General features: G+C 30.9%; 1 protein-coding gene across 1 annotated transcript; it reads left to right on the plus strand.

Annotated features, from left to right (window-relative positions):
• Positions 1 to 15,275: 15,275 nt before the first annotated feature.
• Positions 15,276 to 16,826, plus strand: LOC107917029 (uncharacterized). The gene is made up of 2 exons (XM_041095143.1): positions 15,276 to 15,906; positions 16,007 to 16,826. The coding sequence occupies exons 1-2, from the start codon at positions 15,550 to 15,552 to the stop codon at positions 16,598 to 16,600; spliced, it is 951 nt and encodes a 316-aa protein (XP_040951077.1). The 5' UTR covers positions 15,276 to 15,549; the 3' UTR covers positions 16,601 to 16,826.
• Positions 16,827 to 17,076: the final 250 nt, after the last annotated feature.

Here is a 17,076-nt window from a genome sequence, read left to right on the forward strand (position 1 = left end):
GCCAAACATACTAATTCATCTATTTCATTCACATTCATTTTTTTACCATATTTCAACCATATCCAAGAAGCACCAACCAAATAGCCAAAAGCACATGCATTTTAGACATCTAAAAAACAAAAACCAAAAGATACACATATCCATAAGTACGCCTTAACTAAAGTTTAACAACATCATCACAACAAAAGAACTTTAAAACTCCTAGTACATGTCAATTATAACCAGCATCGAAATGACCAAAACTTCTACTAAGAGGAGGGACAGATAGTGTGTGTGCTCCTACTTGATTCCAACCTATCGAGATTTTTAATGATCTACAAGAAAAGAAAACAACTAAAGTAAACAACTAATATTTAGTAAGCTCGTATAAATCATAAACGTAAACTTACCAAATAGGATCAATTTATACAATTCATGCATAATTACATTAATATTCTCACGAATTCATTAAATTCTTATTCACATCACAAATCCCACAAGTTAGTGAGTTCAATAAAGAAACATATAATCTTACCATATCATGAAACATGTATTAGGAGCATATCAATATACATTTCATTCATCACATCTCCAATATGCATCATTCATTCATTTCCAAACATTTTTACCAACACTTTCCATTTCATCTATCAAAATCATATAACATTTCATATAATTAAGTTCACTAAATTAAGCCTTTAATACCCATTGAATCAAATGAAATAACATCGGATACTCGGGAAAATGCTCACACAAGCTATGACTGTGACTGTACAGCCCAATTTTGCCAAAGCCCAGACTGACCCAATAACCCAACTAACCCTTAACCCAAACAAAAAAAACCCAATTACAAACCTACCCAAACCCATTTCCAGCAGCCCAAAACAAACAAGAAAGAAAAAAAGAAAAACCCTAGCCTCTATTGCACCTAACCCTAGACTGCCGCCGTACCTAGCCTCTGCCAAAGTTGGCCACTTGCTCTGCCATCACCGCACGTCCCACGTCGCCCACTTGAGCCATCAAATCACCTGCAAGAAGAAAGAACACGCAAGTAGCAAATAGAAACAGAAATGAGAAGTAAAAATATGTAAAAAAATGGCTATATAAAAGCCATTCGAAAATATAAAAAGGGGGGAAGAGAACAGATCTTGAGGTTTTGTAAAAAGGGAGTCTCTTCCTCGTTTTTTTACAAGCATTACTTAAAAATAAAAAGAATAAAAAGAAACAGATTTAAAACAAAGACATTCAAGGTGACTTTTCATTTTTTTCCCTTTTCTATACGCATTTAATCTTTTTTTTCTCTCCTAACAACAATATATATTAGTACAAGAGTTTTTAAATAAAAAAAAAAGGTAAAAATTTTTACCTTTTTTGAAAATTTCGGCCACCGTGCACGGTGGCCGGCGCGATGCCGGCGTGGCGGCGACGTGGCGGTCTTGTTCGCCAGTTTCTGGGCTCTGGCCGGAGGACGGGAGAGAGTCTCTGGTTTTTTTTTTGGGAAGAAAGGAAAAAATGAAAATTTTGAAAGAAAATTGGCTCAAATAGCCGAACAAAACGGCGCCGTTTTGATGGGGTCAGGAAAGCCCCAAAACGACGTCGTTTTGGGGTCCTGACCCGACACCCAACCTGCTCCATGGATAGGATCCGCGTGTTTTTGTTGGAAGGGCTAATTGTACCTTTAGCCCTTCCGCTTTTTAATGCTTTTAAAATTGGGTTCTTTTAATCTTTCGAATTTTGCCCGGAAATTTTTTGTATTTTCAATTTAATCCTTACCCGAACTACGACGTTTTAAAGGAAGGGCAATTTGCTTTGCTGGTCCCTCCATGTTTTGTGCGTGTTTAGAGCAGTCCCTCCCTTTTCGTTTATTTGTGTTTTGAACCCCCGAATCTTGTTTTAATGTTTAATCTAATCCTTTTGCTATTTTGTTTATTTTCCTAACAAATGTCATATTATTATTATTATTATTATTATTATTATTATTATTATTATTATTATATACACATACATGTGATTTTATAATATACATATATAATATGCATATTTTTATAATCTATCTATATATACATATACGTACCTATATATATTTTTATATTTCACAATTTTTATACATATCTATGTACATGTCTATATATGTATATTATTTTCATAAATATATATATGTACTTACAAGTTACATACATATATAGGTATATGCTTACTCATATATATATAACAATTTTAAAATATGTACATACATATATTTTTCGTATTTCCATAATTTTATGTATATACATACATATATATTTCCCTTAAATGTACATACACATGTTCATATTTTATAATTTTCATCTATTTTCCTTTATTTTTTTATGTTCATTTATGTATTTATTTATATGTCCATTTTTATGTTTTAGTTTATTTATTTATTTATTTATTTGTTATGGTATATACATGATTTTTCTTTATTATTCGTTTTTTTGCTCATATTATTTTTGGTCACATTATCATATTTATTTTTTCCATTATGCATATTAACACCACAGTTCAAAAAAGAAAATTTTTCTAAATGAGGCAATATTTAGCATTTGGAAATTCGAGAAAACGTGCCCTAAGGTGCTGGGTGTCGATTTTTCTCGTTCAACCAAATGGCTTAATATCCTTTTAAAATTTTTTAAAATAAGGCAATGTTTTGCGTTTGGGAAATTTGAGAAAACATGCCCTAAGGTGCTGGGTGCCGATTTTTCTCATTCAACCAAATGGCTAAATATCCTTTTAAAAAATTTCAAAATAGGGCAATGTTTTGCGTTTGAGAAATTCGAGAAAACATGTCATAAGGTGCTGGGTGTTGATTTTTCTCATTCAACCAAATGGCTAAATATCCTTTTAAAAAAATTTCAAAATAAGGCAATGTTTTGTGTTTGAAAATTTGAGGAACGTACCCTAAGGTGCTGGGTTCCAATTTCTCGTTTAACCAAATAGCCAAATATCCTCTCGAATTTCAATCCATGTCATCCGAGTTTTTTTTAAGGATCGTATTTTAAATTTCTCTAAAGTTTTCAATTTTTCGACACTAAGACATTAAGTAATCAACTAGGTACCAATTTTAGGCGTATCGAGGGTGTGCATAACCGACTCCCGATCCCGTTTTTCTGAATTTCGTGGACCAAAATCGTTGTTTTAATAAAATTAAATCGTTTATTAAAAACAACCACTTTTTGAGGTGATCCGATCACACCTCATCAAAAAGTATCGGTGGCGACTCTCGTTTTCATTTTCATTTTTTAAAACCCAAGTCGACCCCGTTTTCAATCAAAAAAAAGTGTCAACAGTGACCATATATGCTCACATGAGCTGTGTTTTCTATTATAATCTTATTGTGTTATTGCTACTAGTTTATTAGATTTTTGTTGTGTCATTTTTATTTTTTGTTTTGTTGTTTGGACAGGTATAGTTTTTTTGCTATATTTTGTACTTTTGCTTATGTTTTCTATTATAATCTTCTTGTGTTGTTGTTGTTGTTTATTTAGACTCATGTTTACTTGAACTCATGTGGTGTTGTTTTTATTTGTTCACTTGTTTATTTCAATTTTTCTTTGTATGATCATGTTTAAAAACTTTTTAAAAAAATATTTTCAAAAAATATTACATAAAAATAAACAATACTAAAGTCATTTTTTTAATTTAACTCAAACAAATGTATTCGATTTGAATTCAATCTCACTCAACTCAATTCAAGAAATTTTCAGATAGAGTTAGGATGATAAAATAGGATTCGTCAAGTCGAATTTTTTTCATTCGATTCGATCGAACACTCACCCCTAATCAAAATCCAATAAGGTTGAATGTCTCATATAACAGATAACCAAGTTTAAACAACCACCTAAATGCCCCTCCATCTTCAGGTGAAACCAAAGCACACTCAAGAAAGATCAATTGACCGTGGTGATTAACTCCAACAAAAGAAGCAAACGACATCTTGTACTTGTTGACACAATAAGTTGGGTTAAAACTAACCACATCATTGAAGTCTTCATACTTTGAAGATGGATCCAAATGATATTCTTTAATCTTCCACAACCATCAATTTCAAACCCTTGAATGATCAACCTCTGGTTGCCATGAATATAATTTCTACAACTCTCAGGTAAACATTCCATTTGATCTAGCTCACCTGATTGAACTTGGACCAATTTAGTTATTGCAAACTTGAAGAACGGTCATGTCATTTGCCTCAAGGGTTCTCTTTAATTGATTAGAAACATGTTCATGATAGAAATTAGCCTTGAAATGTCAAGCAATAGTTCATGTGAATGAATTGTAATTAAATTATGAACACACCACATACCATCGCCTCCTAAAACAACATTAACTCTATCTTTATTTTGCATTTCACAAAAGAAAACTTGCGCAAATACTCAACACCCCCTCTTGCACAATTAGCCTCCGATTGCTATAAATATAATTTCTACAATTATCTGGAAAACACTCTATTTGATCTGGACCACCTAATTGAACTTAGACCAATTTAATGTTCTTGCAAACTTGAAGACCGGCCATGCCATTTGCCTCAAGGGTTCTCTTTTAACTGTTTAGAAACATGTCTGTGGGCAAACATTAACCTTAAAATGTCAAGCATAGTTCATGTGAATGAATTGTACTTAAACTATTAACACACCACATACCATCATCTCCTAAACTAGCATTGACTCTAGTAAGACAAGCAATTCTCTTATATTCTTCTTTCTATCATTACAATTGCCACCTTTATCACAAGTATAATTGGGGACTTCATATTTTTTTCTAGTCAATGATCTATTCACCACAATAAACCATTTCAATTTGGCATGCACTTTGATAAAAGTTGAATAATTCATCAATGTTTCTTAATCACATTCCTTTAGTTAGCCTTGTTGCCACAACACTATCTTGTTCATCTTCCACAGGCTCATTCTCACCATCATTACAATATTCAACGTTGGTATATTCCAATCAATTAAAGAAATCTTCATCGCTACTATTTGAACCCGAGCCTCTATTAAATGATGTCTCTCATTGCTTCATTCTTCATTCAGCAAACTACCATCATGATTAGATAATCCAAACAAATTATTCAACGTTTGAGTTACATCGGCGTCTTCATTATGGTTGTCATTTTCCATCCATGCATAAGTTTCTACTTCGTTTGAAATTTCCATTTGTTGAGAAAACAATTTTTTTAATGCTAAATACCAACTCTTATGTTAAATAAAAAACAATTGTCAGATGTCTCCACTTTCCTGATTGCTTATTTTCCAAACAAAAGAAAGAATGAAATTTGTTTGGTAAATCAGCTGAGAAAGTAAGCTGCCATTGTTTTTTCTCTGAAACAGTCAGCTTTGTTAGCTACATGGACTCCAAACTCTCTCTTCATTTTTATTTTCTTTGTTTCCTTATGTCATTACCCATTTCAAACCAAACTACATAAACAAATGCTTAAACCATAAAGTTCTTTTTCTCTTTTATTAAATTCAGAATCTTCTTTTTCTTTTTTTTCTGGGTTTTTAACAGAACATATATGATTACATGCAGCTTTGAACTACAAAGGCCGCCCTAACCTAAGCTTCCCCCTAACAATGCCATTATTAGCCCACCAAGCCGCAATGCTTTTAAATCAGAGATTTTCAGTTGTTTGTTTTATACACTTCTCGTAATAATGATGATGATAATAATAATAATGCAGCCATGTTCTAGCCTTTCTTTTGATTGGCTCCAAAGCTTCTTCTTTTTTTTGCCTTGAAACTCTGCACAAGTCTGTAATTATTTCCTAGCCCTAAGCCAAGAAAACTGACACTTGTACCTTGGAAGGAATTTAGTAGGGTTGGAATCCATGGAGCATGCCAATGCCAATGCCACTTTAGGGCGAAACCAGAAATCATGGACGACGGTCCCTCTCTTCTCCAACTTAAAAACCATAAATAAAAGCACTCATTGGTTCTTAACCCAATCCCTTGAGCATCTAACAGCTGGCTTGTTAGTGATTTCAAAGAGGAACTTTCTAGGGAATTGTCAGCTATCAACTAACATTAATCCCCTATTCTTCTCACTTAAAGAAAAGAAAAAGGAGCCAGGCTGATCCAAATAGGGTACAAACTTAAATGAATCAAAGGGTGTCCATTAAACTCAAAGGATTATATTAATTTTCCTACTACATGACTGCAGTTTGTTTAAGTTAATTGCAGGGCCTTCCATCATTAATTATTTGGACCACTTCAATCTTCTCCTGCGCCCCCGCCGCTGTGTCTACATCTGCCTCACACTTACCGTCTTTTCCTTTTTCTTTTCCAATAAATATTTGGGACAAACTTTTTCAAATATCAAACCCCAAATAAATGTCAGTCCAATATACCAACGTAAGTTCTTTACTATTTTATTTGTGGTTGAATCAACATAACTTCGATTTATTAATATTGCCTTATGTTGTATGTTATCAGTAAAAGTGTCGGTCATCAACATATTTAAAAGGTAAAATTATCATGTAGGTATCAGTATTAAGAATTAGATTGTATTTTGTCTTTTCTATTCAAAAATAAATAAATTAAACTTTTCCATTAAAAATTATTAAAAATTGTTGTAGTTGATGAAATAACAAGATAATCACATATGGTGTGCATGCTAACGTACCAATTTTTTATAAAATGGTCAATTTACTCTTAGATCTAATGTATCGGACTAATTTGTCTATTTTTAAATGGGTGAATCAAAATACAATCTGATTCCTAATATAAGAGCCTCCATAACACTTTTAGCTAGTACAAAATTATACTTTCATATCAATATTTTAATAATCTTTTTGTCTTAATAAATTTATCACTTTTTTTATGGTCAATTTTTTTATTTTATGTTTTATAAATTTTAATTAATCAAATATTTAAAATTAAAGAAGTAAGAAATTTTGACCAAAAAAAAGACAACTATAAATCGCAACTTTTTTTTTTAATAATCTCATTATAGGTTCTGATCATATATGCTCTTTTTAATACAATACCTAGAACTACTCATAACCTCTCCCAAACTCATAAATAGAAGGATAATATGTTTCAATGCACTCAAACCCACATACTCCTGCATTAGCAACAATACCTATACCAATTGAACTAAAGCTCAATCATCATAAATCGCAATTTAATTATAAAAAAAGGGTGTATCTATTGTAGTTCATGTCTATGTGTAAAAAAAAAAAGAAATTCATAACAGTGGCAATTACTAATATTGTATTGGTTTGGTTTTATCTCTACCGATTACAAGATTTTTTACTCTTTAATTTTTTTTCATTTATTTGAATTTTTAATCAACTCCTATCATTTTTAATAATAATAATTTTTTAAAGATTTTCATAAATCATTCAAAAAAAAATAAGTTAAAACGATAAACCCAAAATAATTCATTAAAACAAAAATATTAAGACTAAAACAAAAACATGTCAGCTGTGAAATTTTTATTTTGGTCACATCTTTTGAGCACCAAATGGAAGGTTGCAGCCATAGAATTTATAACATGTGGAATATTCCCACTTAGCACATGATGAGCGAAAGTTTTTAATCAATTTGGCATTTTGCTAAAAATTTTCCACTAAATCAAAACCATAATCTCTAAAAGAAAAACTAAAGCATTACCCCCTCTATTAGCTTTGATTAAAAATACCCATTTACTAAAAGCCTACAACCACTAATACTACATTACATTACTATAAATGCTTAGTTGATGGGTTTGAGGAAGATTGTAAATTTGTTTATTTCTTTAGAAATGGTTCCCTCTTTTAGGGGATGAGAAAGGGCCTAAATGGTACCTATAGTGGGAAGGAATCATCTTAACGTGGAGATTTTGGCTACTTCAAACCAAAAAGTAGAAGGGAAAGGAAATGGAAGGAAAGCAATGGAAAGGCTTCCATCCTTTCATTATCAATGTTAGTCAAAGAGGGGAAACTAGGCTAGAGTCTATTACCCCAAAAGAATTTTAACCCTATGGACCTTAAATTTTGATAATATCGGGATCCTTTCTTCTCAACTCATGTCTTTTTCCCTCTATCCCAACTTTTTTTTAAGTCTTTAGCACCTTAGCCTCTTGCAAATTTTTTTTACCTATGCTTGCTATATTTTCATGTGAAAAAGTGCTATGTTATTGCTAGGGAGTTTGGATGAACCCTAGAATTTTCTCTTCATACTTACCTTGTTTTGATGGAGTTAGACAACAATATTTGTATTCTCTTTGATGGTTTCACTGGTTTTAAGGATGACAAATCTGAAATAGAACGGATTTTTTCAAAAAGTAATTATGGAGTGAGACGAGGCAAATTTTTTTGGATGGTAAATATGGAGTAGTTGTGGTAATTGTTTGCGCTACCCCACCTTACTCTACTATATGAAATTATTATTTACACATGTATATTTATAACTATTAAAAGAGTTAAAATGTGTTAAAATCTCATGTTTTATGTTTAAATATTTACTTTTAGTTAAAAAGAAAGAAAATATTAGAAATAACTAGCAAAAAATAAATTGAAGTTGGGCGGTGTTGAGCAAGGATGGATTAATCCAACATTCATAAAGGTTGTAGTAGTTTTTAACATTACATATCTATAATGGAGTGGGATGAGTGATAGGGCAAAGCATACAAATTGTGAAGCAACACTAGATTTGGCAACATCCGCCCTCACTCCGCTTCATTGTCATCCCTAGGGCTAAGCAAAAAAATCAATTAAATCGAAAATCGACCTAAATCGAGGTATTTAGACGGTTTATGGAATGCAAGTTTAGAAATTGCAGTTACCTGAAATCGAATCGAATTCTATTTTTATTTAATATATAATTAATATTACCTTTTTATTATAAAAAATATATCTTTTATATTTAAGATAGTGAAAATAATTTAAAATTTCTTGAAATTTTATTGTTTTTTAAAAATATTTATGAAAAAAGTCTTCAAATTTTGTCAAATAATATTTAAAGGCCATAAAATGAAGTTCATTTTAATAAAATAAATCTACAAAATCAGAACAAAAAAAATAACAGGAAAAAAAACCGAACTAAATCATAATAAACAATTCAAAAAATCTAAAAAACTCAATTGAATCGAAGTAATATCACCTCTAATCATCCCTAATTGGGTCAATGTTGCTTTTGCCCCCTCGAACCGGTATAGGTTGACTTTGAACCAAGCAAGCATTTTCTTCTTGATTTGTTTATTGAAAGAGTCTTTTAATTTCTCTTTGTTATTTGGTGCCTTAGAGTCATCATTTTCGTTCATTATTACTTTTTTAATTAATGAAATTACTACTTGAAAAACAAAAGAGATAAACAAAGATTTAAAGAAATGTTAATTTCATGTTATATTCTTTATCTATTTTTTTATATAAAACATTTAGAATGAAGGTAAATTTGATATCCTATTTCAAGCATTATATTAAAAAATTTATATGAGAACGGGTGAGTGTTTAATCGAATCGAATAAAAAAATTTAGTTAATTAAGTTGATGAGTCCTATTTTATCATCCTAATTCGATTTAAATTTCTTCGAATTAAGTCGAGTCAAATTGACTGAAATTGTTCAAGTTAAATTGAAAAATTAAACATGTCAAATTAAAATTTTATTACAGTATAATTAATTCTATGTTAAAGCACAAAAATTTGGAAGCATATATATTTGAAAACTTTGTCAAAGCAAAACAAGAAAAAAAAATATTTAATATGATAAACTTGAATCATTAATTTATTTATTTAGATTCCAAAATTATTATTTTAAAAAATTTTAAAATTTTAAAATTCTTTATATATTCTTTAGAATTTTAAAAATTATAATCTTTTTAAAATATAGATTTTTAAATTTTTAAAAATTATTTTGATTTTTTTTATAATTTTTGTTGAGAGAGAGGCTAATTTACTCGTTTTCAAAATTGACAGAGACCAAAATGATATTTACATTAATCTGTTATTCAAATTATTTGAATTATAAAATTTAAATCGACTCGATTACATTAACTCAAAATTTAAATTTTTATCGATCTTTTTAAATTGAATCGAATTTTATTTACGATAATATCAATATAATGTTATTTTGGTTGGCCCATTTTCTTGTAAGAAAAAGTTGCTCACACTTGCACGCCAAGTGATTAAGTTGTTCTTTTTGCAATCACAAATAAAAATAATAGTTTTTTTGAAACTATTTTGCATATCATTTTTGAGTTGATGAACTCTTTGTACCCATGATTTCTTTTATGGCCATAAAATAAAAAACAAAATAATTTTTTAATATAATATCTTATTATATCTTTTTTTTATACAATGCTTAGAATTATTCATAGTCCCTCCTCGATCCTTAAATAGGAGGATAATGTGTTTCAGCGTACTCGAATTCACATTATGGTAGTAACAATACCAATAGCAATCGAACGTAATAATAAAATAATTCCCCCACCTGTATAATTATTATCTTGGAACAAAATAAAAAGAATTGTTAGATTTGGCAGTATACAAGAAAATCATGAAATGCCAAATTTATGATTAAGAAATTTACTCAAAAAGATCAAAATTAATTAAAGAGGACAAAATTTGCTGGTCTTAATAATCAAACAAAACATTCAACAGAGGCCCCACAGAACTTTCATGATTTCATTCAAAGTCCACTCTTAGCTATGATTGGTTGCAGAAAATATGTTTTTAGCTTCATTTTTTAAAAAAAAATAAATATTAATTATTTCCCAAATCCAGTTGTGTAGTTTTTGGACCGACACGTGTCCTATCAATTTTTAGGACTTCAACACTTTTACCAATTTTTCCCCCTATTCTAATGCTTTAACAAAGAGGGTGAAGTCAACAAATTATTTGCCTTAATTTTTTCTCATAATTTTGACCACTTTATTTCTTTTCTAAATAACTTTAATAAAGGTAATATAATTTACTATTTATAGAGTTAAATACTAGAATTTTATTTTAAGAAATATAACAAATTATCTTAAATTATTTATATATTTTCTTAACGGGCAAATCACCAAAAAAAGCCTTATTTTTTAAAAATTTACTGAAATGGGCCCGATATTTTATTATTTACCGGAATGGGTCATTTTCCCCGAAATCGCGTCCACGTCAGCGCGATGTCAGGGAACGTGTCAGAACATCGCGTCCACGTCAGCGTGCTTTGCTTACGTGGACACAAATCGCGCCTACAAGGACGCGATTTGCTGACGTGGATGAACAGTTTATGTTTTTTAGCTTGGAAAACTTTGAAAGGCCATAACTTTGGGCTCAGTTGTCCGATTGAGACGATTTTTTTTATTTCGAATAACTTTTCGAGATCTACGCGCTGACAAACGCCGAAGGCGGTTTGCCACAGTTTTCATCGAAAAAAATTCTTTTTTGCCCCTAAATTTTAATTTTTTCGGTTTAAAATTGAATTTTGAAACATTCAAATCATTATTTTCCTTATTTATTTGAAGTAAACACCGGATTTTTTTTACAGAATTGTTGTATTATTTTTTCTGATTTGACACGTGTATGGAATAGGTCCGATAAATCGTTAGAACGTAAGAAATATAATTAAGATAATAACAGTATTTCTATAATATGTCAATTAATTAGTTTGACTTAGTTGGTTAAGATGCTTGCTCTTTTCCCTTAGTATCTTGTTGGTAACAATTTTGAATCTTTTTTATACTTTGTTGCTATTGATGTAATATTGAAGAGTTAATTGATTAAAAAAATAAATACAAATACAAAAGGATTCAAAATTTATTTTTTCAAAATACCAAAAAAGCCCTATATTTTTAAAATTTATCGAAATGTGCCCGGTATTTTATTTTTTTGACTATTGGGTACTGTTCATGCGCAGGCCGAAATCGCGCTGACGTGAACGCGATTTCCTGATGCGTATCATGACATCGCGCTGACGTGGACGCGATTTCCCGGAAAAAGACCATTCCGGTAAATAATTAAAAAATTGGTCCATTTCGGTATTTTTTTAAAAAAAAATACTTTTATTGGTAAATTGCCCTTTCTTAACAGTTGAAAGTTTTTACATCGAATAAATTATAAATATGTTTATCAAATAAAAAATTATATAAATATATTTAAAATTCTTTTTACTAATTAATCAACTCCCTCTATAAATTTTCCTTGGAAAGTCTTTGTTTTGCTAAAGAAGAGCAAACAAATTCTCACCCACCAATCTCATCATCTGATCCTAAATCAAAAGCTGCCCAAATTTCCTCAACAATTTTTGGATTCCAGGTAGAAAGCCTTGTTTATTACTTGGCAATTTCGGGATTTTTTTAAAAATATATTTCTTTTATCATAATTTTGAGCAGTTTGCTAGGATCCAATAAATATATGTTGCATTTATTTTAAGTAATAAGGCAAAAAAAAATTGAACTTGAGCAATTTCTCATTAACCAAATAAATATAACTCTCAACTTCAAATATATATATACAACTCTTATTATCCTCTTATGTATTATATAATTTAAATATATAAGACCAATAAAAATAAAAACCCTAAACACTTTTTTTTTTCTCTAAGTCGTTTGTTTCTTATCTTTTATTTTGACCAGTGGTGGTGTCAGTCTCCAAGCCAGCTATCACTCGCATTTTTCTCTCTCTCACCAACCCTTTCTTTCTTTCTTATTCTCATTCACTCCACATGTCTTCTCTCTTTTCAGTTTGCTGATCTATTTTGTGGGTATCTTTGTTGTATTCACAAGTTATAATGGACAGATGACTGTGTCTATCGTCCGCTAAAACTCCATCGGCCACCAATAGTTTTTCTAGGAAAGTGGGTTGCTCTTCGTTAACTTCTTAATCCGTTTCTGTTTTAAGAGTATTTCAGAATAATAAATGATTTCACAAGTCGATTTGGACCCATGTTATCTTAAGTTTTATATGTTTTTTTTGTTTGTTTTTTTCATTGTTTAATATGTCTTCAGTTTTAGAAGTTTTTGTCTGCTCTTGTATCGCGTTTTTCAGTCTTGCTTATGCATGTAATCTAGTTTGGCGAATGCTCGATTATTTTATCAATTTTTGCTCACCTCTTTAGACCATCCGGGGTTGTTTTCATTATCGTATTAAGTGCTTGCAATCACTCTAAATATGTCGTGCTTGAGTTGTGACAAAGCCAATTGTCAACGTGTCATAATGTTCTATTAATGTTGAGGCTAAAACCTTTGTTGTGTTGATGAAGCTTGTTCTTTACCAACTACGCGTATTGTTATTTTTTTCCTGAATTATTTGGTTTTATTCATTAAATGAATTAACGAATTTACCTTTCAAAAAAATTATGTTAAGAGTTTTCTTTTGATAATTACTTTCCTAAGAGTTGATAGAATTTTTAGTTTTATTTTTTATTAGCATTATTGATTAGCATGATTACATTAATCTCTTTTTAATCTACAAATTTTTATAAAGCTACAAAACAATTCAAGAAATGGACAAAGCTTAAGAAAAAAAAAGAAAATAGTTACTAGATTATTTAATTATCAATTTAAGAAAAAATTATATTTAATATATTTTTTACTGATTTAAAAAATGCAATTGATTGATTATATGTTTCCTTTTATAGCTATCATCTCAATCAATTTCATAAGCACCCCATCCATATAAGAAACATGTAATAATGAATTATTTAAAAAATAATGATTAAATAAATTCTTAATAATGCTTTCATACACACTAGTTAAACATCAATTGGTATAACATTTTTTTTGTTAAGTTGGGCAAATACTTATTTTGACACATGATAATACGAGAATTGATTTGGAAAATACCCATGAATAATTTTAATTTAGTGACTGTGCGCTCATTGCGAGGGGATTCTTTGAGGATCACTGAGACCTAGTAACCTTGTATCCCTTCAATAAAAGGAATGTTAGAGTCTTACACGACAATCATGTCCTAGAATTATTGATGATGTGATGTAATTGGAAAAGGAAACCCTCACCTATAAATATGTCATAGCACGACATAGAGGGGACCTCTCTCCTCCTTTCATTCAACAAACCTAGCTTTTTAATAGTACGCAACCTACTCATTTCTACCTCATCCTACTTCCATCGTTTATTTTAACTATCCGTTTGTTATAGATTAATCGGCCTCCTTTTTATCACCACCTACTCAGGGGTAGAGCCAAAGGGGTTGGCAGGGCCCTCGATCACCCCTAAAATGAAAGTTTTCACATTTAGTTTTTTTATAATTTTAAAATTTTTAAATTAGTATATGGTAAAATTACACTTTAACCTCTAAAAATGAGAAAAAAAATTGATTTAATCCCTTAAAAATTATAAAAAAATAGACTATTAAAATGATGAAATTCACTTTTGCTATCGTAAAAATATATAACTTAATTTTGGCCCGTACTCAAAAAAATTTCTGGCTTCGCTCCTGCACCTACTCTTCTGTATTTCCTCCCTGTTGAATGCTTATATCTACAAGTCTTAAATTCAAATGTTGTGGATAAAAAAAAAAACACTAACATAATTGGTCTCTACATTTAATTGAGACAAAAAATAATCTTATAATATATATTTTATTGCGAAGAATAACACCATTAGTTAATGAAAAAATAAGAAATATTTTAGAATAAACTCCATAATTAAAGGGTGTGCTGCTAGTTCCTAGTTCTAGATCGAAGACAAAATTAAGGGACGGGCGTTTGAATCAATGGCAGTAATTAAATTATCAATGAAAATCTGAAAAGACCAACATCCTCTTTACTTGTCCCATTCTCCAAAATCCCACGAGACCACCTCCACATCCATGAATATTCAAATCATTAACAAAATTAAACCCAGAAAATTAATTTGATTATCCGCCCCATTCCTTTTGAAAGGATCAAAGATAAAAATGTCTAGGAAAAACAAAACCCACAAATTTCAATAGAATGGATTGCTTGGATGGTGAAGCGAAGGACTCCATTCAGTTGCTCGAGAAAGAAAATAAAAACTTCTAAATTGGGAAGAAATTAAGAATGATTTACAATTAGGCAGCAAAATCTGAGTCAAATGTCAATCAGTCAAACTTTTTATAACCCAATGAACCCCAATTAGTCAATCATCCTTGAACAATGCAGTTTCTAAATCATTTTAAAACTTCATTTTTCAATTTGCAAAATACCCACTTGCCCTATTAAATGGTGAGAAACCAGAGTAAAAGAGGGAAGAAATAGAAAGTTCATGCTTTTAAGGGAGGTTTTTTCTTTTTTCCAACAAAGGTCATCTCTTTTTTATTATTATATAAAATTGTAAATTCCAATACTAATAAACCCATCCTTGATTCAGCAATAAATTGGTGTGATTTTCAAATTAATTAGCATTTTCCGAATTCAGAAATTGAATTATAAAATTCACTTTATGGAATCATTAGCATTTAAACACAGAGATTATTTAAACAAAGAAAATGGCATATTACCAATCATCCTTTCCCCACAATAGGAAACACCCGTCATTGCTCCCAACGATCCTTATCAATCCTTTGAAACTTGAGCTTCTAAATATCCCCCCTTTCTCTGTATAACCTTTTCCCCCTCTCCCCACCCACTTTACTCTCACTCTCTCAACCCTCTTCCCTTTCAACCATGGATCCATCTTCCACAACCTCAGTCAATGGCTTCTACACCTTCCTCACTCGTGGCATAGATGATCTTGAACGTGTTTTTCTCTCTAATAACTTCATGTCTATCCAATTCCTTCAAAGGGTTCTTTCCCTCCTTCGATCTTTCCACTCCCAACTCCTCCTCCTTGTCCAAAAACTCCATCTTCCCGTCGGTGATAAGTGGCTTGATGAATATATGGATGAAAGCTCCAAGCTTTGGGAAGCTTGTCATGTCCTTAAAACAGGCCTTTCTAGCATGGAAAATTATTTCTCTGCAGGGTTTAACATCACTTCTTCTCTCGATAATCATCGCCATCTTAACCCCCAGGTTTCTAGACAGGTCATTAAATCAAACCCCCAAATGTGAATCCTTTTTATGGTTTTCTAATTGATGATGATCTGAATATCTGATCTTTGTTTTAAAAAAACTCCCCAAACAGATAATCCGAGCAATTTCTGGGTGTCGAAGAGAAGCTTTGGGGCTTGAAGAAGAAAACAAAGCGTTGATGCAAACCAGAATCCAACCACTCTCATTAAGGTTCGACGAGAGGGTTTCAATCGAATCAAAGCTGAACGGATTCAATGGTTTCCGAGGAGTATTATACGCAATGAGGAACGTCAGTTCGTTGTTGCTGATGATCTTGTTGTACGGCCTGGTGTATTGTTGGCCGGAATCGAGTTTCCTACGAGGAGGGTACGAAGGGTGCTTGTTTTTCGGGTCAACATTCATGATATCAACGGCGAGGTTGCAGCAAAGAGTAGCCGAACAGATAAACCAAATGAATGGGAGAGGAGGGATATTGATGTACGAATACAGGAGGGCAAAAATGGCGATGGAAGAAGTGAAGGAAGAAATGGAGAGAAAAGGAGGGGAAAATAGGGAAGAAGGGATGAGGGAAAGAGTAGAGAAGATGAAAGGGTGTTTTGGGGTGTTAAGATGTGGAACAGAGAGTATAATAGCCCAAATTGATGATTTCTTTGATGAAATTGTTGAAGGGAGGAAGAAACTTTTGGATTTTTGCAGTCATAGGTAGAATTAAAAAAAAAAGAAAGAAAGAAACACAACACCAGTACTATGAAATTTGATAATGTTAAGGTAGTAGATGAAGGAATCACTTGTTTGGGGGGGGGTGTTTCGAGTACGCTTTTCTTCTTTCTTTCTTTTTTTAATTAAAAAATGTTTTTTTTTATCTCTTCACTCATTGACCGCTTCTACTGTGGAGATACTAAATTAAGTACTATTTTGTTTTTCCATGCTTATATAATTTTTTGGGTAAATTACATCTAAGGGTATGAAACTATTAATAAGTTTATATCTTATTCATTCAACTCTAAAAAATTACAAGTTGGCCTCTAGTATGTTAAGTTTCTTATGGATGTCAGACGTGTGCACCGGTGAATTTATAATTTTATCAACCAATTATTAATAAATTTACGATTTAGTCACACTTAGTATAATTTAATATTTTTAAAAAAAATTAAAACAATTAAATAAAATATGCTTCTTAAC

Source organism: Gossypium hirsutum, chromosome D06 (assembly GCF_007990345.1).
Source record: "Gossypium hirsutum isolate 1008001.06 chromosome D06, Gossypium_hirsutum_v2.1, whole genome shotgun sequence".
Classification (NCBI taxonomy): Eukaryota; Viridiplantae; Streptophyta; class Magnoliopsida; order Malvales; family Malvaceae; genus Gossypium; species Gossypium hirsutum.